Source organism: Castor canadensis, chromosome 1 (assembly GCF_047511655.1).
Source record: "Castor canadensis chromosome 1, mCasCan1.hap1v2, whole genome shotgun sequence".
In the NCBI taxonomy this organism is placed as follows: domain Eukaryota; kingdom Metazoa; phylum Chordata; class Mammalia; order Rodentia; family Castoridae; genus Castor; species Castor canadensis.
In genome coordinates this window covers 184356619-184383080 of record NC_133386.1, presented here as the reverse complement: position 1 = coordinate 184383080, position 26462 = coordinate 184356619, and the positions used below count along the sequence as shown (strand labels likewise).

Sequence of the window (26462 nt, the reverse complement as noted above, 5' to 3'; positions counted from 1 at the left end):
GCTTTGCCAAATTTATTTCCATTAATTAGATCAATTCTGACATAGTTGTTCAACACAGCATGTTTGTTTTTCTATGAAGCCATCATACCAGCAGGTGAGAAAATTCAACTACCTTAGACAGTAGGTATTGACGTTGTATTTGAATGTCTTTATATTTTAGAACTTTACTTGGATACTTTACACATCTGTGAAAAATGGATATAATGACAAGCTGTGTGGAATTATGTTTATTGTAGCCACTTGCTAATGTTTCTAGATCCACCAAACATTATCATGCTTTCTTTGAGGCTCAGAGGTACATGAATTATCTGCAGTCACCCTCAGTAAGAGAATCTTTGGTTGTCTGTAACAAGAACAAGACTCTAAGCATTGAGTTTGTGAAACACTGACAATGGATAATAATTGAGTATTCTTGTGATATACTGAAATATAGCTAATGTTTTACACTATATAGTCTCATAGAAGGGATCTGAATTGGGAACATTAAGGTAGCAACACACAGACATTCATTAATCAGGATATAAACATCATACTATGTCATAATGTTACAGCCTAATCAGTGTTTGCTTTACATTTTGCAAAATAACAAGCAATACATGTAATATGTCTATACATATAATAAGACAATGGATTTATTACTTTAGCTTATAGAATATTATATTTTACATACTATGTTAACTAGGAAATATAATTATTTTAGATATATTTGAACTAGGGGATTTAAAACTTCATATCATTCCAAGTGTTTAGAGGATAAGGGAACAAATGTCTATTATTTTCTGAATGTTTGATATGGGATTTATGTGTGTACCATAAAATTATCTCAGGAAACATACTGGTATGTGTACATATAAAAAGTCTTGATCAGGGAAGTATTTCCTTTAGATTTATTAATTTGTTATTTTAAAGAACCATATAGGATTTTTTTTAATTATAGAAGTATCTTTTTAAAAAGCTATGCTCTTGCAAACTATTAAATTATACTTTCCTGGAAAAATATGAACATGATGATTTTAATTTGGAATAGTCATATTATTTTTCACTTTGTATGGTACCAAATTTTGATAAAACCTCATATACTTTACATAAGTTTAAATGTAATGTCCTTTAAGCATTCTGTTTTTATTCTATTATGCACATTATTAATATGTCTAATAGAATATTTCACCTGGTTCAATTCAGCAGTAACAACTAATGAGAATAAATGCACAAAAACAAAATGTGAAAGACATAGACCTGGAATGAACTACTTTATACATGTATTTTCTATGGCTGATATGCCTTTATTGGTCTGTAGCCTAAGAGTGACAAATTCAGATCTTTTGAATCAGATGGTATCAATTTTGTAAACAAGACCTGTTGGAGGCTCAATGCTGCCGGCTTCCAAAGAAACCTCACACTCTCCCTGAACCTAGCCTTCTCCACCACTAAATCCATGTTAATGGGATTTTCTTGTTTTCTTCTTGTTAAAATACAATCATTCACAGGTAAACATTGCTTGTGCTTTTATATAATAAAATAGGTAATTCCTAAGGCAGAAAACAAACATTACAAAGGATTCGGGTAAAGATATAGAATTCCTTATATCCTTGTCTAGGTCAACAATTCTTATTAAATTGACAAATATCCTCATGATTTCCTCTCACAATGAACACTGATAACAGCTATCATCATTCATATTTTACCAGGTGACAAGCAGTGCTCTAGGCACCTTGATGTAACAACAACAAAAACATAAACATAGATTCTATGGGTATCCCAGCTCCAATGACTGCAAGATCCACCACTATGCTACTCTTTTGCTCATATGATTTATTTGATCCTATGAAGGTCAAAACTGAATGACAAATTTAGACTCCTTACTTTGGTCACAGTAGTTATCACATATAGGTTTCCACTGATTAACATTTTAAGAAACAACGATAAGCTTGTTTGATTTTACAATTATGAAGAAAGAAAAAACATAAACATTAGATAAATGTGTGGCTGGTGAATAGCATTGCAGGTATTCATATTAGAAAAGATTATGAAATCAACTAGTTTAATGACTTTATTTTTCTAAGTACAAACTGAGACATATTTGTCACCAAATTTAGAAAATAACTCAAACCTATAACTTCTAAGCAAGTATGGACTTGATTTTGTGAATGTTTGGAATCTAGACACTGAAGTTCTATTTTTAGCACTCTCAGGACCTAGAAAGTATTATATCCCACTCTTCTTCACTTCTCTCATTAGATTCTATTATCTCCACTCTTCCTATTTAGGGTTTATTAGCCCACTGCATTACGGATTTCATAAAGGGAGAAATACTTTATGTCTTTCTGACATCTGTACCAAGAAATAAGCTATTTGAACTATGTCACTTTAAATCAGTTAATGAGTGTGTTATCTCTGTCTAGTCTTCTCTGTAGAGATTCGCTGACCTTGAGATGCACCCTTGTAATTGTAGCTTAACAAGACAATCTGAGAGGAAGTAGAATTACCCACAAAAGATCTATGGGATTATTGGAAAGGAACTAAATACAGGATAACTAAACGTTTGTTGTGAGTTTGCCATGCAGGAGACGTAATGAAGATGTGATTCATGATAGACAGGATACATGGTCCTGTTCAAAAATTAATAACTGATCCTGTCCTTCACTCTAATCTGGTAATCAAGTCTTCCAGAAGAGTTAATGGGATATAGTAACAATGTCACAGAATTTTTCCTCCTGGGCCTTACTCAGGATCCTGACGGGAAAAAAGCATTATTCATCCTGTTTTTACTCAGCTACATTGTGACGATGATGGGCAACCTGCTCATTGTGGTGACTGTCATTGCCAGCCCCTCTTTGGGCTCCCCAATGTACTTCTTCCTTGTCAATCTGTCACTCATGGATGCTGTGTATTCCACTGCCATTTCTCCCAAGGTGATCAGAGATTTACTCTATGAGAAAAACACTATTTCTTTTCCAGCCTGCATGGGCCAACTCTTCATGGAGCACTTTCTTGGTGGAGCTGAGGTGTTCCTTCTGGCGGTGATGGCCTATGATCGCTATGTGGCCATCTGTAAGCCACTGCACTATTTGACAATCATGAATCGACAGATTTCTATCCTTCTATTGGTGGTGGCCTGGGTTGGAGGTTTTGCCCACTCTGTTGTTCAACTTGTCTTTGTGTACAATCTCCCTTTCTGTGGCCCCAATGTTATTGACCACTTCATCTGTGATATGTACCCATTGTTGAAACTTTCATGCACTGACACCTACTTCATAGGCATCTCTGTGGTTGCCAATGGTGGAGCAATCTGTATGGTGGTCTTTATCCTTCTCCTAATCTCCTATGGAATCATCCTAAACTCTCTTAAGACTCAGAGTCAGGAAGGGAGATTCAAAGCCCTGTCAACCTGCAGCTCACACATCACAGTAGTTGTCCTATTTTTTGTTCCCTGTATTTTTATGTATGTTAGACCTGTTTCCAACTTTCCTATTGATAAATCTGTGACTGTTTTTTACACAGTTATTACTCCTATATTGAATCCTTTAATATACACCTTGAGAAGTTCAGAGATGAAAAATTGTATGGAAAAACTCTGGTGTAAAATATTACCCACAGATCGAATAAGAACGTCTTCATGTTGAACAAGATACTAATTGTAAGACAACAAAAAAGCAGTAATTGTAACAAAGTACAAAATAATCTATTCAATATATTCTGTAGAGAGTGATTCTCCTTTTTTGAAGACATCAAATAAGCAGAATAAATAATAATTTTGATTAGAATTAGATCAATAGAGAAATTCTGGACGATGAACAAAGGCACATAGAATTTTGTCTTATTGAAGGAGAAGCTAAAATTAAGCTCATCCTGTAAGTTTATCTTTCTCAGTTAAGATTGAGATGGGACTTTATCATATATGTCAATATTTAACATGTGCAATTTGTCCAGTTTCAAAGAATAGGTATTTCCAAATGTTTTTATTTTATGCTCAGTAAACCATTAAAGGAATGTCTTCATTTTTGGAAGCATCACGATCCCTAAGAATATATTTTGGTAAAATCCTTTTTAAATTTTATATAAACACCCAGGTTTTTCTCTATCTTGAAACATCCCAAACCAATAAGAAGATAGAATTGCTTTTACTACAGTGTGGTAACATCATCTATTCTCTGTAGGGTATCAGTTGGTTTTCTTTAGTTTTCTTTTTTTTGGTATCACTAGGTCTTGTACTCAGGTTCTCATGCTTGTTAGGAAAGCACTCTAATTCTTGAGACTTGGTCCCAGCCCTTTTGGCTTTAGTTGATTTTCAGATAAAGTCTGCTTTTGCCCAGACTGGGTTAAACCATAAACCTCACATTTCTTTCTCCTTCATTCCTGAGACTATGGGAGTGTAGCACCATACTTGTCTTGTTCTTCATATCAGTTCTCTCTAAGTTTCTTTTCCTGGGCTGGCCTTAGATTTCAATCCTCTAATCTCTGCCTCCCAGTACCTAGGATTGCATTTATGACAAACCATGTCTATCTCTTTTTTGTTCATTTTTTGAAATAAATCTTATTATTTACATTTAAGTACACAATCCTATGGTATGTGATTAGATGGATAGACAGATAAATAATAAAGGATTTACAAAGTGAAAAAATTGACATAGCCATCATATAACACAATTTTTTTGCTTTTGTGGTAAGAACATTGAAACCTTTTTCATTTACCATCAGTCTCCAATACAGTACATTTTATTACCTGAAGCCCTAATGTTGTCTGTTATTCAAAGGATACAAAGTAGTAGATGCCAATGTCAGTTGATCAAGTTTAGAGATCTAATGTACAGTAAGCTTACTTTTCTAAATAAAAATATATTTTAGATCTTTTGTTACATATAATGCTATGACTTTTATGCTTATCAGATAATAGATGCAATGTATTAAAAAATTTTGTAACATCTTACCTAAAATATTTTCAAAATAATTGAAATTACTTGTTTGTACCTTCCTGATACAAATACTGTATCTTTCCCCAAAGGTAAACCCCATACTAAACATTTTGTTGATCATAATTAAAAATAGTTTAACTCTATAGTTTAATTCTTAAAATATATCATCTAGATATCCTTATTACTTATCTTTCTTAAAATTATTCCATATAGTGATGATTTCTGAATTTTTAGTTTTCCCAAATTGTTAACTTGCTAAGATTTAATCCTTTCCCTGGATGACCTTCATAGTGTCATTATTTCCTGTGAGTGTATTATTTCCAATATGAGTATACCACGGATTTTCTATGCATTTAACCATTGGACACCTGGGGTTTCTTACTTTTTTTTTCTTTCCTGTAATCTTGCTGTGGACATCTTGAATATTTATTTTGTGTTAATTAGGATGTTTATACTTTCCCTTGTACAGATGATTGCATTTTCCCATAATGCTTTGTTGTAAGTTACACTCCCACCACAGTGAATAACAGCTCCATTGCTCTACTACCTTACCAGCACTTGATATTGTGAGATGTCTGCTTTTTGTGAATGTCATTGGTATTAGAATGTTAGTTTATAGTGTTTTTGATTTTTCCTTATTGCTACTGAAATTGAGCATATTCTCATGTTAACTGGACATCCAGTTTTTATAATTGTTTATGAATTGCCTATTCATTTCTTTTGCCAATTTTCCCATTATCACTGAATTACTGTAGTTCTTCAATCTATATACTAATTATTTATTCTTAAAGGTATTATACAGTCTTCTCTATATGTGTTCTTTGATATTATTGCAATTTATTTTGGTGAAAACAACTTCTAATTTAATTTTATTTTTTTTTCATTGATCAGTTGACCAAGACATTTGTATATCTATGATGTACATATGTTGCTTTAAAATACATATCATTATAGTGTGGTTAAATTGAGCTAATTTTCTTTTTTTTGTTGTTTTATTACTCATATGTGCATAGAAGGCTTGGGTCACTTCTCCCCCCTGCCTCCACTCCCTCCCTTACCACCCACTCTGCCCCCTACCTCTTGCCCCCACCCCCTAGCTCTCCCCCCAACCCCCTCAATACCTGGCAGAAACTATTTTGCCCTTACCTCTAATTTTGTTGAAGAGAGAGTATAAGCAATAATAGGAAGGAACAAGGGTTTTTGCTGGTTGAGATAAGGATAGCTATACAGGGCATTGACTCACATTAATTTCCTCTGCATGTATGTTACATTCTAGGTTAATTCTTTTTTGATCTAACTTTTTTTCTAGTTCCTGGTCCCCTTTTCCTATTAGCCTCAGTTGCTTTTAAGGTATCTGCTTTAGTTTCTCTGTGTTAAGGGCAACAAATGCTAGCTAATTTTTTAGGTGTCTTACCTATCCTCACCCCTCCCTTGTGTGCTCTTGCTCTTATCATGTGAAATTGAGCTAATTTTCAATGACATTACCTCTGTGTTCTTTTGTGGTGAGAACACTTCCATTCTGCTGTTTTAGCCATTTTTAATTGAATATTTGTTTCCTTCCTACTATAAAAATTGTTTTTTCTGTTGTCCTAAAAACATTTTTCAGCACATTTAAATAAATTCAACTTTCTTCCCTAATCTAGTATGCTATGTTCATTATATTTTCTATTCAAAATTAATGTATCTCTTTCTAAGATATCTTAACTTGATTAATTGAGTATTTCTAATTTAATATGCTATTAATAGTTTTAGGTCAGTTAAGTGCATTTTGATATATAATAAAAGACTTCTCATTCAATATTCTTTCTAAAAATACATTCTTCAACATTGGAATAATTTTAGAAGATTGCATAGATCTAGTAGAGAGGATTTTTGGTTGACAATGTATTAAATGTATGATTAATTTGGAAAAGAATCAGCATCTTCACCACATTGAACCATTCCATTGGGAAGTATGAAATATCTTTGTTTAGGTCTGTGTGATTTTTCACTAATTTTTTCTTGTTTTGTCTTCATCCTAACATATGTCTTACATTTTTGGTTTGAGTTTTATATTTTGTATTTTGGGTTACCTTAACTATGTAAATATAATTATATATAAAATAAACTATATTTTCCAAATTATTTAAGAAAATTTAACCTTGAATTCAGTCATTTCACTGGACTCCCACATTTAATATGAGAGATATCAAGTAACTTTTGGATTTGTAACTTCTTTGCTTAGTATTCTCTGTTAACTCTTCAGGGTCTGTTAAATGAATAATGATATCATCTGAAATAAGGATTTTTGTTTCCAATAATTTATTTCTAAAGTTTTATAATATATTCCCTAATTATATTATTGTACTAGTTAAAATTGGAAACATGGGCTCATGATTGGATAGAAAAAGTGCTGAGTTATTCTTAGCTTCTGTGGGGATGCCTACATTATTACCCTATAAATGTGTTCCTTTGAAATGGTTATCCTCACCTGTTTATCACCCTTGTGACAGAAGCTGATAGCACAATCAAAATAGCAATTAAAAACTACTTGCTAATTTTCCCCACTGACAATACAGTCACACTGCCACTAAGAACCACTTAATCTATACTCTGAGAAATATCCATATTCTGAGATGATAAAAGCCATGCAGAAGGTCTACCAAAGTTAAGCCAATCATTTGCCAAAAGAAGTGTATGTAAGTTGTTAGACACATATACTTAGGACCTAGAAGTCCTCTGAGGTTTTATGCTAACATCCTTTTTCTAAAGCACTCTGTATAAGTTTAATTTAGCAATAAATTACATGTCTGCACAATCATAGTTTCCCTTGTAAACATTTGCTCTATAACATATTATCAGTGCACCTGGGTAGGTATAATGCATGGGTGGTAGACAATCAATAAATAATGTGTGATGAATTTTAAGTGAAAATTTTCCACTTGTTTCAGAATATTTTTCTTTTTAAATTTTTACTTAAAATAATTAAACTAGAATTTAACTTTCATTAAATATATGTTGAATATTTTAAATCAATGCACTCATTTTATCATTGCAGTGTCTTGACTTTTTTAGATTACTGTCTTTCATTTTCACTCTTTTTAGCATACACATTAAATATGTAATACTGTGAAGACGATCTTCTTTATAATATTTTAGGTATACACATGACATTTTTAATATTAATGATTTTACTTTGTGAAATGTAAAATTATATTAAATATTGAAAATAAAACTCATACAAAATTATAAAAGTACAAAATAAATGTCTCCATTCCTACTAGTGTCTTCAATGTTACTGTCAGTTTTAGACACTATACTATTTTTAAAATACTTCATGTATTTCTTCCTTACAAATACATTCATATTTACACAAAAGCATGAGTGACTATTTTCTCTATAGGGAAGCTTGCATTTATTCCTCAGCATTCTGAAAAAAATCTACATATGATAGTTGTCTTGTATCTATCTCATTTTCAGTTTTCCTTTTACTGTTATACTCCCTTATTAAGATGTACTGAAATTGATATACTCCATGGTTTTCTACTTGTTCCCAGTCATTTTCTATGACATTGATTCCTGCAACAAACTCTTTGAATATGTCTAAATGTGAGTTCCTAGAAGCTATATTGTTTAGTCAATTCGTGTATAAACTTAAAATGTCTGTATTCATAATGGTTGCCAAAATGCCACCCATAAACTTTTGGGGAAATGCACTGCTTTCCACAGATCATGAGAATACCTGTTTGTCTGCATTCTTAAAAATCTTCCCTTGATGAGGATAATGTGATATATGAAAATTTGATTAATAATTTGTCTGCTTTAATTGAAATTCACTCAGTTTAACCTAATTTTAAACATTATTTCACATGTGTAAAACATTTGGATTCAATTAACATGATTTCATATTTGATGACTTCTACCTATTTTCTCCCCAAATTCATTTTTGTGACACATTATAAAGGAGTAAATTTATGTTTGCATTGTGCATGCAATCATGTTTACCCAGCTTGTGGCTTATTATTGATTTTCAATGGTCTGAAATAATTTTTGGCTGCCTAGCAATAATTCTGCCTTTCTATAGTCAAATCTGTAAATATTTTCTTTGATTTGTGTCTCTTTCCTGAAAGCATTAGAATCAATATTCCTACTGCTTCATCATCTGTAAATATTCCCTATACCCTGCTGTACTCAAATCTCCTTCCTCCAAGTTGTAGTAAACACTGTTCCATTTCTGTCCTAATTTTAGTTTTGCCATTGCCAGAACATCTTATAATAAACATTTGACACAAGACATACAGTAGTCTTTAAGAATCTGATTTCTTCCTCATGGTATAACACATTGAGACTGATACATGAGAGTGATCTACCAGTAGATCACTCATTTTTATTGCTGACTAGTGTTCCAATATTCTGGGTTTATAAGTTTGTTTATCCTTTCCCAGTAAGAGTAACTCAGGTTGTTTACACATACTTGAAAGTATGAATAAAACTTCTATAATATAATAATATGTGCATGTATATTAATGGATAGGTTTTCATTAGAATTCTCTAAATACCTGTGGTAGAAAAGCTAGGTTTGTGATAAGTACAGGTTTTATTTCATAAGAAACTGTTAAAGTGTTTTCCAAAATATAGACTTTTGCTTCACAGCTAGCAACAACTGATATTTTCAGACTTTGCATCCTTGTCAGAATTGGTATTGTGGAGTTTTTTCCTTTTATCTTTTAGCCATTCTAATTAGTATGGGGATATCTTGTTTTCATTTTCATTTTTGAATAATGAATAATTTTGAACAAATTTTTATCTGTTTTTCATTTATATAAGATATTTGGTTTGTTTTTGTTCATGTTATACTGAGTGACCCATTACTCTGAAAAATGACAGTTTATTATATTTTTGGAAATATTTGTAAATATTTTGTCCCCACCTTTCCTAAATGTGTCTGAATGGTTTAACTGTTCATTGTATTAGAGCACAACTCACCAATTTATTCTTTTATTGATTATGGTTTTGTGCCTATTTAGGAAAATTTTGACTAGCCCAAGGTCATAAAGGTTTTCTTTGATTTCGCCTTATGATGTTTTATCACTTAAAAAAATAAAACTGCCCTATGATCCAACAATTCCACTCCTAGAGATGTACTAGAAGGAATATAAGTCAGGTTACAATAAAGGCACCTACACACCCATGTTTATTGCAGCACTATTCAAAACAGCTAACCTGTGGAAACAGCCAAGATGTCCCATTACTGATGAATGGATTAAGAAAATGTGGTATTTATATACAGTGGAATTTTACTCAGCCACAATGAAGAATGAAATTTTATTGTTTGCAGGTAAATGAATGGAACTGGAGGACATCATCTTAAGTGAAATTAGCCAGGTTCAGAAAGCCAAAAGTCACATGTTTTCTCTCATATGTGGAATATAGATTTAATTCAAATATAGCAATACTATGAAAAATGGGTCAAGCTAAGGGGCATTCACATATGTGGGGGGAATAAAATAAGGAAGTTAAGAAGGTGAATATGGTTGATGTACTACCTATACAAGAATGAATATAGAAGTTTTAAACTGGTGAAACTGCAATAAGAAAGGGGCTAAGGTAGAAAGAAGAAAAATAGAAGCGATGAACCAAATAGGGCTGTCTTAAACAAGCAAAAATAACATTTTTTCTTCTTTTCTTCTTATATAAAATCAGAGAATAGAAGGGTGGAATAGGTTCTGCTGCCTGGAGGGGCTGGTACTGGCGGGAGGAGGGAGATTTGCACATGGTGAATGTGGGTTAATATGGTGCAAATACTGTGTACACACATAGGTAAATGGAGAAATTATATCTGTTGAAACTATTCCAGGAATAAGGGGGAAGGGGGATGAAGGAGAATGGCAGAGGGGCTGAGTTCAAATATGATATAATTGATACATTATAAAAAATTTTGTAAATGCCACAATGTTCTCTTTCCAAACACAACAATAAAAAAGATGTTTTATAGTTTTATGTTTAATATGTATGTTATAGCTGTTTAGTGCCAACTTTTATTTATTATGTGAGGGGCTGACCAATGTTCACATTTGCAATTGGATATGCAATTATCTCAGCATCATTTGTTCAAAACCTTATCATTTTTCTATTGAATGACTAATTTTAACAAAAACTGTGCACTATATGAGTGTATTTCTGTACTTCCTATTCTATCAAATTTATATATTTATTTTGTTATATATGTATACATACACAGAGAGAGATTCTTTTCTCTAATATGACACTTCCTGTTAGAATTGAGGTAATATGAATCCTTCAACTTTATTTCTTTCCAAATTAATTTGGCTATTCTTTTTTGTCTTTCCATACAAATTTCTGAAGCTGCTTGTCAAATTATGCAACAAAAACAAAGCCAAATGACATCATTGGTTGTATAGAATTGCACTGAATCTGTAGTTCAATTTGAGGAGAAAAGATTTTCAGGAATATGAATTTTCCTATTCATGTCTAATGAATTTTTTTCATATACTTACATTTCCTTTGATTTCTTTCATCAAAATTCCTACAAAATTGTAGGAATTGGTATTGTACTATCCAATTCATCACTAGATATCATATTGCATGACACATACTATGTGGTAGCCCACTTCCACTACGTTTTATCCATAGGAGCAGTGTTCGCAATCATAGGAGGGATTGTTCACTGATTTCTGCTATTCTCAGGCTATACACTAGATCAAACATCAGCAAAAATTCACCTCACCCATAACTATAAACAGCTGCAACACCTATAACATCCTTATAATATATTCACCTCCTCACCACCATAAATAACCCAATCACTTGTATTATAAATACCCCCTAATATCTCTACTTCATCATTCTTCACCAGCAAGACCAAAAAAATGAACTCTACAAGCAAACCTAATATTAAAGCACCCCAAATCACCACATTTGAACTCCACATCTCAAGATAGTCTTCAATAGCCATTGCCGTAGTATAACCAAATACTACTATTATTCCACCCAAATAAACCAAAAATACTATTAAACCTAAAAAAGAGCCACCAGAATTCAAAACCAACCCACAACTAACCCCTCCACTAACAATCAAATTCAAACCACCATAAATAGGAGAAGGCTTTGAAGAAAACCCTAGAAAACCTAACACAAACATAACACTCAACAAATACATAGAGTATGTCATAATTTCTACATGGACTCAAACTAAGACCAATGACATGAAAAATCATCATTGTAATTCAACTACAGAAACCCCTAATGACAAACATCCAAAAAACACACCCATTAATAAAAATTATTAACCACTCATTTATTGATCTTCCAACACCATCCAACATCTCAGCATGATGAAATTTTGGCTCCCTACTAGGAATCTGCTTGATCCTACAAATTACAACAGGACTATTTTTAGTGATACACCACTGCACATCAGACACCACAACAGCATTCTCATCAGTCACACATTTCTGTTGAGATGTAAACTACAGTTGAACTATCCGATATCTTCATGCCAATGGAGCATTCATATTTTTTATCAGCCTATTTATACACGTAGGGTGAGGAATCTACTATGGATCTTATACCTTCATAGAAACATGAAACACTGGTATCATATTACTTTTCACAGTCATAGCCACTACCTTTATAGGATACGTCCTCCCATGAGGACAAATATCATTTTGAGGCACTACAGTAATCACTGACTTACTCTCAGCAATCCCATACATTGGATCCAACTTAATAGAATGGATTTGAGGTGGATTCTCTGTAGACAAAGCCACCCTAACCCGCTTCTTCGCATTCCGCTTTATCTTACCCTTCATTATCGCAGCACTAGCAATAGTCCATCTCCTATTCCTACACCAAAGAGGATCAAATAGCCCATCTGGAATCAACTCAGACTCTGACAAAATCCCATTCCACCCCTATTTCACTATTAAAGACTCCCTTGGATTCTTACTTTTATTTATCTTCCTATTAGTCCTAGAACTAATCTCACCAGATTTATTGGGTGACCCAGACAATTGCACAGCAGCCAACCCCCTAAACACACCACCACATATTAAGCCAGAATGATACTTCTTATTTGCATACACAATCCTATGATCTATCCCCAACAAACTTGTCAGGGTCTTAGCCCTAGTATTATCTATCCTAATTTTAGCAGACTTCCCTCTTCTTCATACATCTAAACAAGGAAGCCTCATATTCCTCCCAATTAGCCAATGCTAATTCTGAAATAATAATTCCAGATGTAAATTTTAATGTTAGTCTAAAGAGGGACAGCCCTTTAGATATGGATACAACCTTATATGGAGAGTAAAATCCTTTACACCACCATAGTTGGCTTAAAAGCAGCCACCAATTAAGAAAGCATTCAATCTCAACCAAACCTACCCCTAAATAACAAGAATCAACATGATCTCCTATAACATAAACTGAGTCTACCTATTTCCCAATAGATGAGTTAATGTTAATATTAGTAACAAGAAAAAATTCTCCAAGCACAAACGTATATCAGACTGAATAAATCACTGATAGTTAACATATTTATAGTAAAAAATAAACACAAGTTGAACCTATAAAAACAAAATGTTAACCCAATACAGGAGTGCTATAAGGAAAGATTTAAAAAAGTAAAAGGAACTCAGCAAACAAAAACCCCGCCTGTTTGCCAAAAACATCACCTCTAGCATATCAACTATTAGAGGCACCGCCTGCCCAGGGACAAATGTTAAATGGCCGTGGTATCCTTGACCGTACAAAGGCAGCATAATCATTTGTTCCCTAAGTAGGGACTTGTATGAACAGCTTGACGAGGGTTTATATCTGTCTCTTACTTTTAATCATTGAAATTGACCTTCCCATGAAGAGGCGGGAATCAACAAATAAGACGAGAAGACCCTATGGAGCTTTAATTTTTCAACCACAATTATATAAATCTACCAATATGCCTAATGGCTTAACCTTGTAATTTCTGGCTAGATAATTTTGGGTGGGGTGACCTCGGAGCATAAACTAACCTCCAAATGACTTTAATTTAGACTGACAAGTAAAAATACCAAGAAATCATAAATTGACCTTTCACTTGAACAACAGACCAAGTTACCCTAGGGATAACAGCGCAATCCTATTCTAGAGTCCATATCAACAATAAAGTTTATGACCTCGATGTTGGATCAGGACATCCCAATGGTGCAACCACTATTAATGATTTGTTTGTTCAAAGATTAAAGTCCTACATGATCTGAGTTCAGACTAGAGCAATCCAGGTCGGTTTCTATCTATTTACAAGTTTCTCCCAGTAGGAAAGGACAAGAGAAATAAGGACAACTCTCCTCCAGAACCTTAAATCCAATAGATGAACTAATATCAATCTAGTAAATTATTTACCCCACCCACCCTAAAACAGGGCGAGTTAAGGTGGCAGAGCCTGGTAATTGCATAACTTAAAACTTTACCCTCAGAGGTTCAAGTCCTCTCCTTAACACTTCACATTCATTATAAACGTACTCACACTAACTATCCCTATTCTACTTGCAATAGCATTCTTAACCCTCATAGAACGAAAGCTCCTTGGATATATACAATTACAAAAAGGCCCAAATGTAGAAGGCCCCTATGGCATTCTCCAACCATTTGCCGATGCACTAAAACTATTTATTAAAGAGCCTATATGACCACTAGCCTCTTCTCCACTACTACTTTCCATTGCCCTAACCCTAGTACTCTCCCTACCTCTCAGTATATGAATCCCATTCCCAATACCACAACCCCTACTTAATATAAACTTCGGTATTCTATTTATTTTAGTAACCTCCAGCCTATCCGTCTACGCCATCCTATGATCAGGCTGATCATCGAATTCTAAATATGCCCTAATCGGAGCATTCCAAGCAGTCACACAGACAATCTCATATGAAGTTTCCCTTGCCATCATCATCCTATCAGTAATACTTATAAACGGATCACTCACCATATTCTCACTAATCGCGACACAAGAACATATCTGACTTCTTATCGCAACATGACCACTAGCTATGATAAGATTTATCTCAACATTAGCAGAAACAAACCAAGCCCCCTTCAACCTAACTGAAGGCAAATCCGAACTTGTATCCGGATTCAACATAGAATTTGCCACTGGACAATTCACCCTATTCTTTATAGCAGAATACATAAACATTATTATAATAAATGCTCTCACAAGAATCATATTTCTAGGAGCATTCCACAATCCCCTAACCCCAGAACTATATACAGTCAACTTCACCATCAAAACCCTTTGCCTCACAACATTATTCCTATGAATCCGAGCATCATACCCCCGATTCTGATATGATCAACTCACATACCTACTATGAAAAAATTTCCTTCCACTTACCTTGGCTGCCTGCATATTATATGTATCTCTCCCCATTGCTATATCAAGCATTCCCCCACAAATACAGAAATATGTCTGACAAAAGAATTAGTTTGATAGAGTAAAACACAGAGGTTTAAATCCTCTTATTTCTAGAGCTATAGGAATTGAACCTAATCCTAAGAATTTCAAATTCTTCGTGCTACCTTCTTACAACTAACTCTACAGTAAGGTCAGCTAAATAAGCTATTGGGCCTATACCCCGAAAATGTTGGTTTATACCTTCCCGTACTAATCAACCCCATTGCTAAATTAATTATTCTATTCACCATACTTATGGGAACAATAATTACAATAACAAGCTCCCACTGAGTACTAACATGAACAGTTCTAGAAATTAATATATTAGCATTCATCCCTCTACTAATTAACAAAGGAAACCCATGATCAACAGAAGCAGCAACCAAATGTTTTATAACACAAGCTACAGCATCTATACTACTCTTAATAGCAATCATAATCAAATTACTAGACTCAGGACAATTGTCCATCACCTACATACAAAACCCCATTATCTCCTTTATAACCCTAACAGCATTAACTATAAAACTCAGACTAGCTCCATTTCACCTATAAGTACAAGAAGTCACCCAAGGAACCACCCTTATATCCAGAATACTATTATTAACATGACAAAAACTAGCTCCAATCTCCATCTTATATCAACTACCAATTCATCATATCAATAGCCCTCCTATCAATTATGGTAGGAGGCTGAGGAGGCCTGAACCAGACACAACTATGCAAAATTATAGCCTACTCATCAATTGCCCACATAGGATGAATAATAGCTATCATCTCATACAACTAAACCTAATCATTTACATCCTACTATCACCTTATTCACAATAATTAACTATAACTCAAATACTAGTGCACTATTCCTAGCCCACTCTTGAAATATAACACCAGTAATAACTCTAATACTACTTATTTCAGTTTTATCACTTGGAGGACTCCCACCACTAAAAGGATTCCTACCAAAATGAATTATCATTAACGAAGTAACAAAAAACAACCTAATCTTAATACCCACAATCATAGCCACACTAGCCCTACTAAACCTCTACTTCTACATATGATTAATCTACTCAACAACCCTAACCCTATTCCCAACCACCAACACTATAAAAATAAAGTGGCATCATCCTAACAACAAATTCTCAATCCTTTTGCCCCCACTTTTTATTATCACAACTATAACCCTACCTCTAACACTTATTATATTTACCCTAAACTAGGAATTTAGTTTAAACAGACCAAGAGCCTTCAAAGCCCTAAGCAAGTTAAATAAACTTAATTCCTGGAATAAGGACTGCAAGACATCACCCTATATCTCATGAATGCAAATCAAATGCTTTTATTAAGCTAACTCCTCACTAGATTGATGGGATTCAAACCCACGAAATTTTAGTTAACAGCTAAATTCCCTAAACAATTGACTTCAGTCTACCTCTCCCACCGTCTAGGACAAAAAGGCGGGAGGGACCCCTGCAGAATTGAAGCTGCTCTTCTGAATTTGCAATTCAACGTGATTCATCACCTCAAAGCCTGATAAAAAGAGGACTTAACCCCTGTCTTTAGATTTACAGTCTAATGCTTGCTCAGCCATTTGACCTATGTTTGTCAACCATTGACTATTCTCAACAAACAATAAAGATATCGGCACCCTATACTTAATATTTGGAGCCTGAGCAGAAATAGTAGGAACTGCACTGAGTTTATTAATTCGTGTAGAAGTAGGACAACCAGGGACCCTATTAGGAGATGACCAAATCTATAATGTGATCATTATAGCCCACGCTTTTGTAATAATCTTTTTCATAGTAATATCAATTCTTTTTTTTTCTTATATTATTCATATGTGCATACAAGGCTTGGTTCATTTCTCCCCCCTGCCCCCACCCCCTCCCTTACCACCCACTCCGCCCCCTCCCTCTCCCTCCCACTCCCGCAATATCCAGCAGAAACTATTTTGCCCTTATCTCTAATTTTGTTGTAGAGAGAGTATAAGAAATAATAGGAAGGAACAAGGGTTTTTGCTGGTTGAGATAAGGATAGCTATACAGGGCATTGACTCACATTGATTTCCTGTGCGTGGGTGTTACCTTCTAGGTTAATTTTTTTTGATCTAACCTTTTCTCTACTTCCTGGTCCCCTTTTCCTATTGACCTCAGTTGCTTTTAAGGTATCTGCTTTAGTTTCTCTGCGTTAAGGGCAACAAATGCTAGCTAATTTTTTAGGTGTCTTACATATCCTCACCCCTCCCTTGTGTACTCTCACTTTTATCATGTGCTCGTAGTCCAATCCCATTGTTGTGTTTGCCCTTGATCTAATGTCCACATATGAGGGAGAACATATGATTTTTGGTCTTTTGGGCCAGGCTAACCTCACTCAGAATGATGTTCTCCAATTCCACCCATTTACCAGCGAATGATAACATTTCGTTCTTCTTTACGGCTGCATAAAATTCCATTGTGTAGAGATACCACATTTTCTTAATCCATTTGTCAGTGGTGGGGTCCATAACTTGGCTATTGTGAATAGTGCCGCAATAAACATAGGTGTGCAAGTACCTCTGGAGTAACCTGTGTCACAGTCTTTTGGGTATATCCCCAAGAGTGGTATTGCTGGATCAAATGGCAGATCGATGTCTAGCTTTTTAAGTAGCCTCCAAATTTTTTTCCAGAGTGGTTGTACTAGTTTACATTCCTACCAACAGTGTAAGAGGGTTCCTTTTTCCCCACATCCTCACGAACACCTGTTGTTGGTGGTGTTGTTGATGATGGCTATTCTAACAGGGGTGAGGTGGAAACTTAGCATGGTTTTAATTTGCATTTAATTTATTGCTAGAGATGGTGAGCATTTTTTCATGTGTTTTTTGGCCATTTGAATTTCTTCTTTTGAAAAGTTCTGTTTATTTCACTTGCCATTTCTTTATTGGTTCATTAGTTTTGGGAGAATTTAGTTTTTTAAGTTCCCTATATATTCTGGTTATCAGTCCTTTGTCTGATGTACAGTTGGCAAATATTTTCTCTCACTCTGTGGGTTTTCTCTTCAGTTTAGAGACCATTTCTTTTGATGAACAGAAGCTTTTTAGCTTTATGAGGTCCCATTTATCTATGCTATCTCTTAGTTGCTGTGCTGCTGGGGTTTCATTGAGAAAGTTCTTACCTATACCTACTCACTCCAGAGTATTTCCTACTCTTTCCTGTATCAACTTTAGAGTTTGTGGTCTGATATTAAGATCCTTGATCCATTTTGAATTAATCTTGGTATAGGATGATATACATGGGTCTAGTTTCAGTTTTTTGCAGACTGCTAACCAGTTTTCCCAGCAGTTTTTGTTGAAGAGGCGGCTATTTCAACATCGTGTATTTTTAGCTCCTTTGTCAAAGACAAGCTGGTTATAGTTGTGTGGCTTCATATCTGGGTCCTCTATTCTGTTCCACTGGTCTTCATGTCTGTTTTTGTGCTAGTACCATGCTGTTTTTATTGTTATTGCTTTGTAATATAGTTTGAAGTCAGGTTGTGATACCTCCTGCATTGTTCTTTTGACTGAGTATTGCCTTGGCTATTCATGGCCTCTTGTGTTTCCATATAAATTTCACAGTAGATTTTTCAATCTCTTTAATGAATATCATTGGAATTTTGATGGGAATTGCATTAAACATGTAGATTACTTTTGGGAGTATCGACATTTTTACTATGTTGATTCTACCAATCCATGAGCATGGGAGATCTCTCCACTTTCTATAGTCTTCCTCAATCTCTTTCTTCAGAAGTGTATAGTTTTCCTTGTAGAGGTCTTTCACATCTTTTGTTAGGTTTACACCTAGGTATTTGATTTTTTTTGAGGCTATTGTAAATGGAATTGTTTTCATACATTCTTTTTCAGTTTGCTCATTGTTAGTGTATAGAAATGCTAATGATTTTTTCTATGTTGATTTTATATCCTGCTACCTTGCTATAGCTATTGATAATGTTTACAAGCTTCTGAGTAGAGTTTTTTGGGTCTTTAAGATATAGGATCATGTCATCTGCAAATAGGGATATTTTGACAGTTTCTTTACCTATTTGTATTCCTTTTATTCCTTCTTCTTGCCTAATTGCTCTGGCTAGGAATTCCAGTACTATGTTGAACAGGAGTGGAGATAGTGGCATCTGGTTCCTGATTTTAGAGGGAGTGGTTTCAGTTTTTCTCCATTAAGTATAATGCTGGCTGTAGGTTTGTCATATATAGCTTTTATAATGTTGAGGAACTTTCCTTCTATTCCTAGTTTTCTTAGAGCTTTTATCATGAAATGATGTTGGATCTTATCAAAGGCTCTTTCTGCATCTATTGAGATGATCAAGTGGTTTTTGTCTTTGCTTCTGTTAATGTGGTTTATTACATTTATTGATTTTCGTATGTTGAACCACCCCTGCATCCCTGGGATGAAGCCTACTTGGTCGTGGTGAATAATCTTTTTTGTGTGTTGTTGAATTTGGTTTGCCATTATTTTGTTGAGGATTTTTGCATCAATGTTCATTAAGGAGATTGGCCTATACTTCTCCTTCTTGGAGGTGACTTTGCCTGGTTTTAGGATAAGTGTAATACTGGCTTCATAAAATGTGTTTGGCAGTTTTCCTTCCCTTTCTATTTCGTGGAACAGTTTAAGGAGGGTTGGTATCAGTTCTTCTTTAAAGGTCTGATAGAATTCAGCAGAGAATCCATCAGGTCCTGGACTTTTCTTTTTGGGGAGACTCTGGATTGCTGCTTCAATTTCATTTTGTATTATAGGTCTATTCAGGTGATTAATTTCCTCTTGGTTCAGTTTTGGATGATCGTGTGTATCTAGAAATCTGTCCATTTCTTTTAGATTTTCAAATTTCTTTGAATATAGGTTCTCAAAGTAGTCTCTGATGATTTCCTGGACTTCCATGGTGTTTGTTGTTATCTCCCCTTTGCTATTCCTGATTCTACTATTTTGGGTTTTTTCTCTCCTCATTTTAGTCAGGTTTGCCAGGGGTCTGTCGATCTTGTTTATTTTTTCAAAGAACCAACTTTTTGTTTCATTAATTCTTTGTATGGTTTTTTTTGTTTCTATTTCATTGATTTCAGCTCTTATTTTTATTATTTCTCTCCTTCTATTTGTTTTACGATTTGCTTGTTCTTGTTTTTCTAGGAGTTTGACATGTATCATTAGGTCATTGATTTGGGATTTTTCAGTCTTTTTAATATATGCACTCATGGCTATAAACTTTCCTCTCAAGACTGCCTTAGCTGTGTCCCATAGGTTCTGGTAGGTTGTGTTTTCATTTTCATTAACTTCCAGGAACTTTTTAATTTCCTCTTTTATTTCGTTGATGATCCATTCTTCATTAAGTAATGAGTTATTTAGTTTCCAGCTGTTTGCATGTTTTTTGTCTTTACTTTTGTTGTTGAGTTCTACTTTTACTGCATTGTGATCAGATAGTATGCACAGGATTATTTCTATTTTCTTATATTTGCTGAGGCTTGCTCTGTGCCCTAGGATATGATCTATTTTGGAGAAGGTTCCATGGGCTGCTGAGAAGAATGTATATTGTGTAGAGGTTGGATGAAATGTTCTGTAGACATCTACTAAGTCCATTTGATCTATTGCATATTTTAGATCTAGGATTTCTTTATTGATTTTTTGTTTGGATGACCTATCTATTGATGATAATGGAGTGTTAAAGTCTCCCACAACCACTGTGTTGGCGTTTACATATGCTTTTAGGTCTTTCAGGGTATGTTTGATGAAATTGGGTGCGTTGACATTGGGTGCATACAGATTGATGATTATTATTTCCTTTTGGTCTATTTCCCCTTTTATTAGTATGGAATGTTCTTCTTTATGTCATTTGACCAATGTAGGTTTGAAGTCTACTTTATCAGAGATAAGTATTGCTACTCCTGCCTGTTTTCGGGGGCCATTGGCTTGGTAAATCTTCTTCCAGCCTTTCATCCTAAGCATATGCTTATTTCTGTTGGTGAGATGAGTCTCCTGAAAGCAACAAATTGTTGGATCTTCTTTTTTAATGCATTTTGTCAAACAGTGCCTTTTGATGGGTGAATTAAGTCTATTAACATTAAGTGTCAGTACTGATAGGTATGTGGTGATTCCTGCCATTTAGTTGTCTTAGTTGTTTGAAGGTTTGATTGTGTGTACCTAAGTTGAGGTTACTCTCGACGTTTTTTGCTTTTTCTTTTCCTGCTGTTTGGTGCTGCCTGTCCTTTCATAGTTATGTTGTGTTTCACTTTCTGTGTGCAGAATCCCTTGAAGAATCTTTTGTAGTGGTGCCTTTGTGGTCACATATTGTTTTAGTTTCTGCTTATCATGGAAGACTTTTATTGCTGCATCTATTTTGAATGATAGCTTTGCTGGATAGAGTATCCTGTGGTTGAAGTTATTTTCATTCAATGCCCAGAAGTTCTCACCCCACGCTCTTCTTGCTTTTAATGTTTCTGTTGAGAAGTCTGCTGTGATTTTGATGGGTTTACCTTTGTATGTTACTTGTTTTTTCTCTCTTACAGCCTTCAATATTCTTTCCTTAGTTTCTGAACTTGTTGTTGTAATGATGATATGTCGTGGAGTAGTTCTATTTTGATCTGGTCTGTTTGGTGTCCTGGAGGCCTCTTGCATCTGTATGGGAATATCTTTCTCTAGATTTGGGAAATTTTCCGTTATTATTTTGTTGAATATATTACGCATTCCCTTTGCTTGCACCTCTTCTCCTTCTTCGATGCCCATGATTCTCAAGTTTGGTCTTTTGATGGAGTTGGTGAGTTCTTGCATTTTCTTTTCACAAGTATTGAGTTGTTTAATTAATAGTTCTTCAGTTTTTCCTTTAATTACCATTTCATCTTCAAGTTCTGAGATTCTGTCTTCTGTTTGTTCTATTCTGCTGGATTGGCCTTCTGTTTTGTTTTGCAGTTATGTTTCATTCTTTTTTCTGAGGTTTTCCATATCCTGGGTGGTTTCCTCTTTAATTTTGTCTATTTTTGTCCTGAGTTCATTTATCCATTTATTCATTGTGTTCTCTCTTTCACTTTGGTATTTATACAGTGCTTCTATGGTTTCCTTTATTTCTTCTTTTGCTTTTTTAAATTCTCTATTTTTATTGTCTTGGAATTTCTTGAGTGTCTCCTGTACATTTTGGTTGACCCTATCCAGTATCATCTCTATAAAATTCTCATTGAGTACTTGTAGTATGTCTTCTTTTAAATTATTCTTGTGGGCTTCATTGGGTCCTTTGGCATAGTTTATCTTCATTTTGTTGGAGTCTGGATCTGAGTTTCTGTTCTCTTCATTCCCCTCTGGTTCCTGTATTAATTTTTTGCTGTGGGGAAACTGGTTTCCCTGTTTTTCCTGTCTTCCCATCATTGTCTTTGGTGTTGTTACTGTCCCTGTACTGTGTGCAATTAAGTATTTCCTAGCTTGTAATAATAACAATGGTAATATTTAGAATGGAAGGGTGAGCTGAGATGGCAAGTAAGAAGTTAAAGAAAAGGGAAAAACAAATACACAGACAAGAGGGAGAAAGCAGAACAAGGTCAGATAAGAAAGTTTCAAAGGTATAAACAGGGAGTGTTAGCGTACTAATTGACAGTAAGCTGAACAGACATTAGAGAGACAGAGAGAGGATTGAAAATCAAAGATAAAAAAATTAAAAATAAGTAAATGAAAGAAATATGTATATATAAAAATGAATTAAAATAAAATGGAAAATAGAAAATTAAAAAAAAAAAACCAAAAAACCTACAAGTTTATATGCAATGCAGTTTCAATCTTAATAATTTGGGTGTCCGTCTCAGTCTCCAGTCCTGGAGATGGTGCCTCAGATGGTGTTCTGTAGTTGTCTCATCAAAGGGGATGCATAAAGTAGAAGAAAACTACACACACACAAACACACACACAAAAAAAAGCCCCACCAAGTGTCCCAAGTTCAAATGCAATACAGTTTCAGTAAGTTTTTCAGCTTGCAGGTGTAATTCGGTTGTTCTCTCATCAAAGGTAGGAAGAAAAAGAAAAAAAAAGAGTCTGGAGACAGTTCTGAGAGTGGTATCTCTGCAACTGTGGCTTGCCTGCCTGCTGCTCTCAGCCTGCTGTAGCTGGCGGCATTATTTATGCAGATCTCTGGTGTGAACTTAGCACTCACCTGGTCCCAAAGGCTTTGTTTGTTCAGATTTCTCCTGTGCGGGAGCCTCTGCTGCAGGCTTTCCCCTTTCCAAGCACTGGGAAAGGGGACACTGCCCCCGCGTTTTCAGGCCTGCATGCTTATTTACAGTTCATGTGAGAGGTGGGTCTTCCCCCCTCTCCTGTGCAGTTTTCCTCCCTCCGCCACTCTCACAAGCTTTCCTACTCCTGGTTGCTGGGTGTGCACCCCGCTCCCAGCAGAGGCTCTCTGGCCAGGCCGGCTTGTTTATTTACAGTCCCAGGAAGGATTCCCTTCCCCCAATCTTCGGTGCTCAGGGTGCCCCACCCTCTTTCCAGCATGTCTTAATTGTTCTTATTGCTTATTACTCAGTTTCTCTTTTTTTCCCCGGGTGGAGGTCAGTCTGTCCAGGGGGCTATGCTGCTCTGGCCCAGGATTGTCTGTGGGGGTACCGTGGTACCGCAAAGCTCACCTGGTCCACATCTTCCCAAGCTGTCTGGGCGCTGCCGGCCACTGGCAGCCCTGGGGCCCTCCTCGTTTCTCCGTTTAATGTGAGGTGGAGATTCTCTGCGCCGGCTGGAGGTGTGGAGGGGTCAAAGTTATGCCTTTTCTCAGTGATTATGCCTGCAAAGTGTGTCTCCAGCTTCTCTCCAAGATTTCACTATAGGAGGCTCGTTTTCTGCTTCCTACCTCTAGCCACCATCTTGGAATATCCCTAATATCAATTCTTATTGGCAGGTTTGGTAATTGGCTTGTACCACTAATAATTGGGGCTCCTGATATAGCATTTCCCCGAATAAACAATATAAGCTTCTGACTGCTCCCACCATCTTTCCTTCTTCTACTAGCTTCCTCAATAGTAGAATCTGGGGCAGGGACTGGATGGACTATTTACCCTCCATTAGCAGGTAATTTAGCCCATGCAAGAGCATCAGTTGATCTCACCATTTTCTCCCTTCACTTAGCTGGTGTATACTCAATTCTCAGTGCTATTAATTTCATTACAACAATTATTAATATAAATCCCCCTGCGATATCACAATATCAAACACCACTATTTGTATGATCAGTCCCAGATACTGCAGTTCTTCTACTTCTTTCTCTCCCTGTCCTAGCAGCTGGTATTACAATACTTTTAAATGACCATAACCTAAACACTACCTTTTTTGACCCTGCAGGAGGAGGAGACCCCATTCTTTACCAACACCTCTTCTGACTTTTTGGTCACCCTGAAGTGTACATCCTAATTCTCCCAGGCTTTGGCATAATCTCTCACATCATCACCTATTACTCTGGGAAAAAGGAGCCATTGGATACATAGGAATAGTATGAGCTATAATGTCCATTGGTTTTCTGGGATTCACTGTATGAGCTCATCACATGTTTACCATTGGAACAGACATTGATACCTGAGCCTACTTCACATCTGCCACTATAATTATTGCAATCCCTACAGGTGTAAAAGTTTTCAGCTGACTGGTTACGCTTCATGAGGGCAATATCAAATGATCACCAGCCCTACCTTGAGCCCTAGACTTCATCTTCCTTTTCACACTAGGTGGCCTCACAGGTCAGCACACTATAGCCTGTGGTTCTATAGCACATGTGATCCTAGGCTTTTCTTTTATGATATTTCTTTTTACCTTGAATCAGTATTTAGTATCTTATTTAATATTTGTCTGTTTAGGCCTTTCAATTTTCTTGACAGATTTGATGTCTTGGAAGGTATTATGGTTTTGATATAATGTTTTCTTATTTCATGTTATCCAATTTGTTGGTACATAATTGTTCAGAATTTTAGTAGTCTCATAATTGCTTTAATTATTATTTCTCTTACATCCATCATACTATCCATTCTTTCATTGCTAATTTTAGTTATTTCAGCTTTCTTTTGTAGTCTAGCTTCCATTTAGACAATTTATCTTCTCAAAAAACCAACTCTAGATTTTGTGACTTTTGTGATGTTTTTCTATGTTTTCTTTGTTTATTCAAATGTGCAATGTTTTTCTATTCAGATTTATTTATTACTGATCTAGTATTTTTCTTTTTCTGCCAAATGGTTTACTTTTTTTCTTCCTTTATATTGTGTACTTTCTTTGTTTGAGGTCATTCTTCTTTTTCAAGGTAGGTATTTATTGCAATAAACTTCTGTCTTAATACTATTTTGTTGAAAATAAGGAGTTTTTATATTTTAGCAAATAAGGGGGGAATATCTGAATAAACATTTCCAAAAGAGAGTATATAAATGCCCACAATCTATTTGAAAAAGTGCTCAATGTCACTAATCATCTGGAACATGCAAACCAGAGCAAGGATGCATAACCTCAAATCTGCTAGAATGTTTATTTTATCAAGAAAAAAAGGTATAGAGAAGATGAACCCTGTACTCTGTTTGTTTGTATTAAAATTAGCATAGTCATTATAGAAAACACTATGGAAATTACTCAAAATATTAAAAGTAGAAATGCAGTATAATTCAGCAATCCTAATACTGCATATTTATGTAAAGAAAATAAAATCAGGATTTCAAAGACATCTGCACCTCCATGTTTATTACAATATTACTTATAATAATCAATGTATAAAAGCAATGTAAGTGTCCATTGATATCTGCATGGATAACACAAATACCATTTTTTTATTGTTTTATTATTCATATGTGCATACAATGTTTGGGTCATTTGTCCCCCCTGCCCCCACCCCCTCCCTTACCAGCCACTCCACCCCCTCCCTCTTCCCCCCACCTTCTCCCCCTCAATACCCAGCCAAAACTATTTTGCCCTTATCTCTAATTTTGTTGAAGAGAGAGTATGAGCAATAATAGGAGGGAACAAGGGTTTTTGCTAGTTGAGATAAGGATAGCTATACAGGGAATTGCCTCACATTACTTTCCTGTGCATGTGTGTTACCTTCTAGGTTAATTCTTTTTGATCTAACCATTTTTACAAGGATAGAATAGAATAATGTTATTTAGG

The 26462-nt window shown here is 35.1% G+C and overlaps 1 protein-coding gene and 1 pseudogene across 1 annotated transcript; both read left to right on the top strand.

Annotated features, from left to right (window-relative positions):
• Positions 1–2678: 2678 nt before the first annotated feature.
• On the top strand, positions 2679–3623 carry LOC109702512 (olfactory receptor 4A16-like). The gene has a single exon (XM_020187831.1). It carries the CDS (start codon positions 2679–2681, stop codon positions 3621–3623), a length of 945 nt encoding a protein of 314 aa, XP_020043420.1.
• Positions 3624–14410: 10787 nt separating this feature from the next.
• On the top strand, positions 14411–15364 carry LOC141413638 (NADH-ubiquinone oxidoreductase chain 1-like; annotated as a pseudogene).
• Positions 15365–26462: the final 11098 nt, after the last annotated feature.

Bases quoted from the DNA above. Each gene is read 5' to 3' on its own strand.
- LOC109702512 (XM_020187831.1), top strand. From the start codon at position 2,679: ATGGGATATAGTAACAATGTCACAGAATTTTTCCTCCTGGGCCTTACT.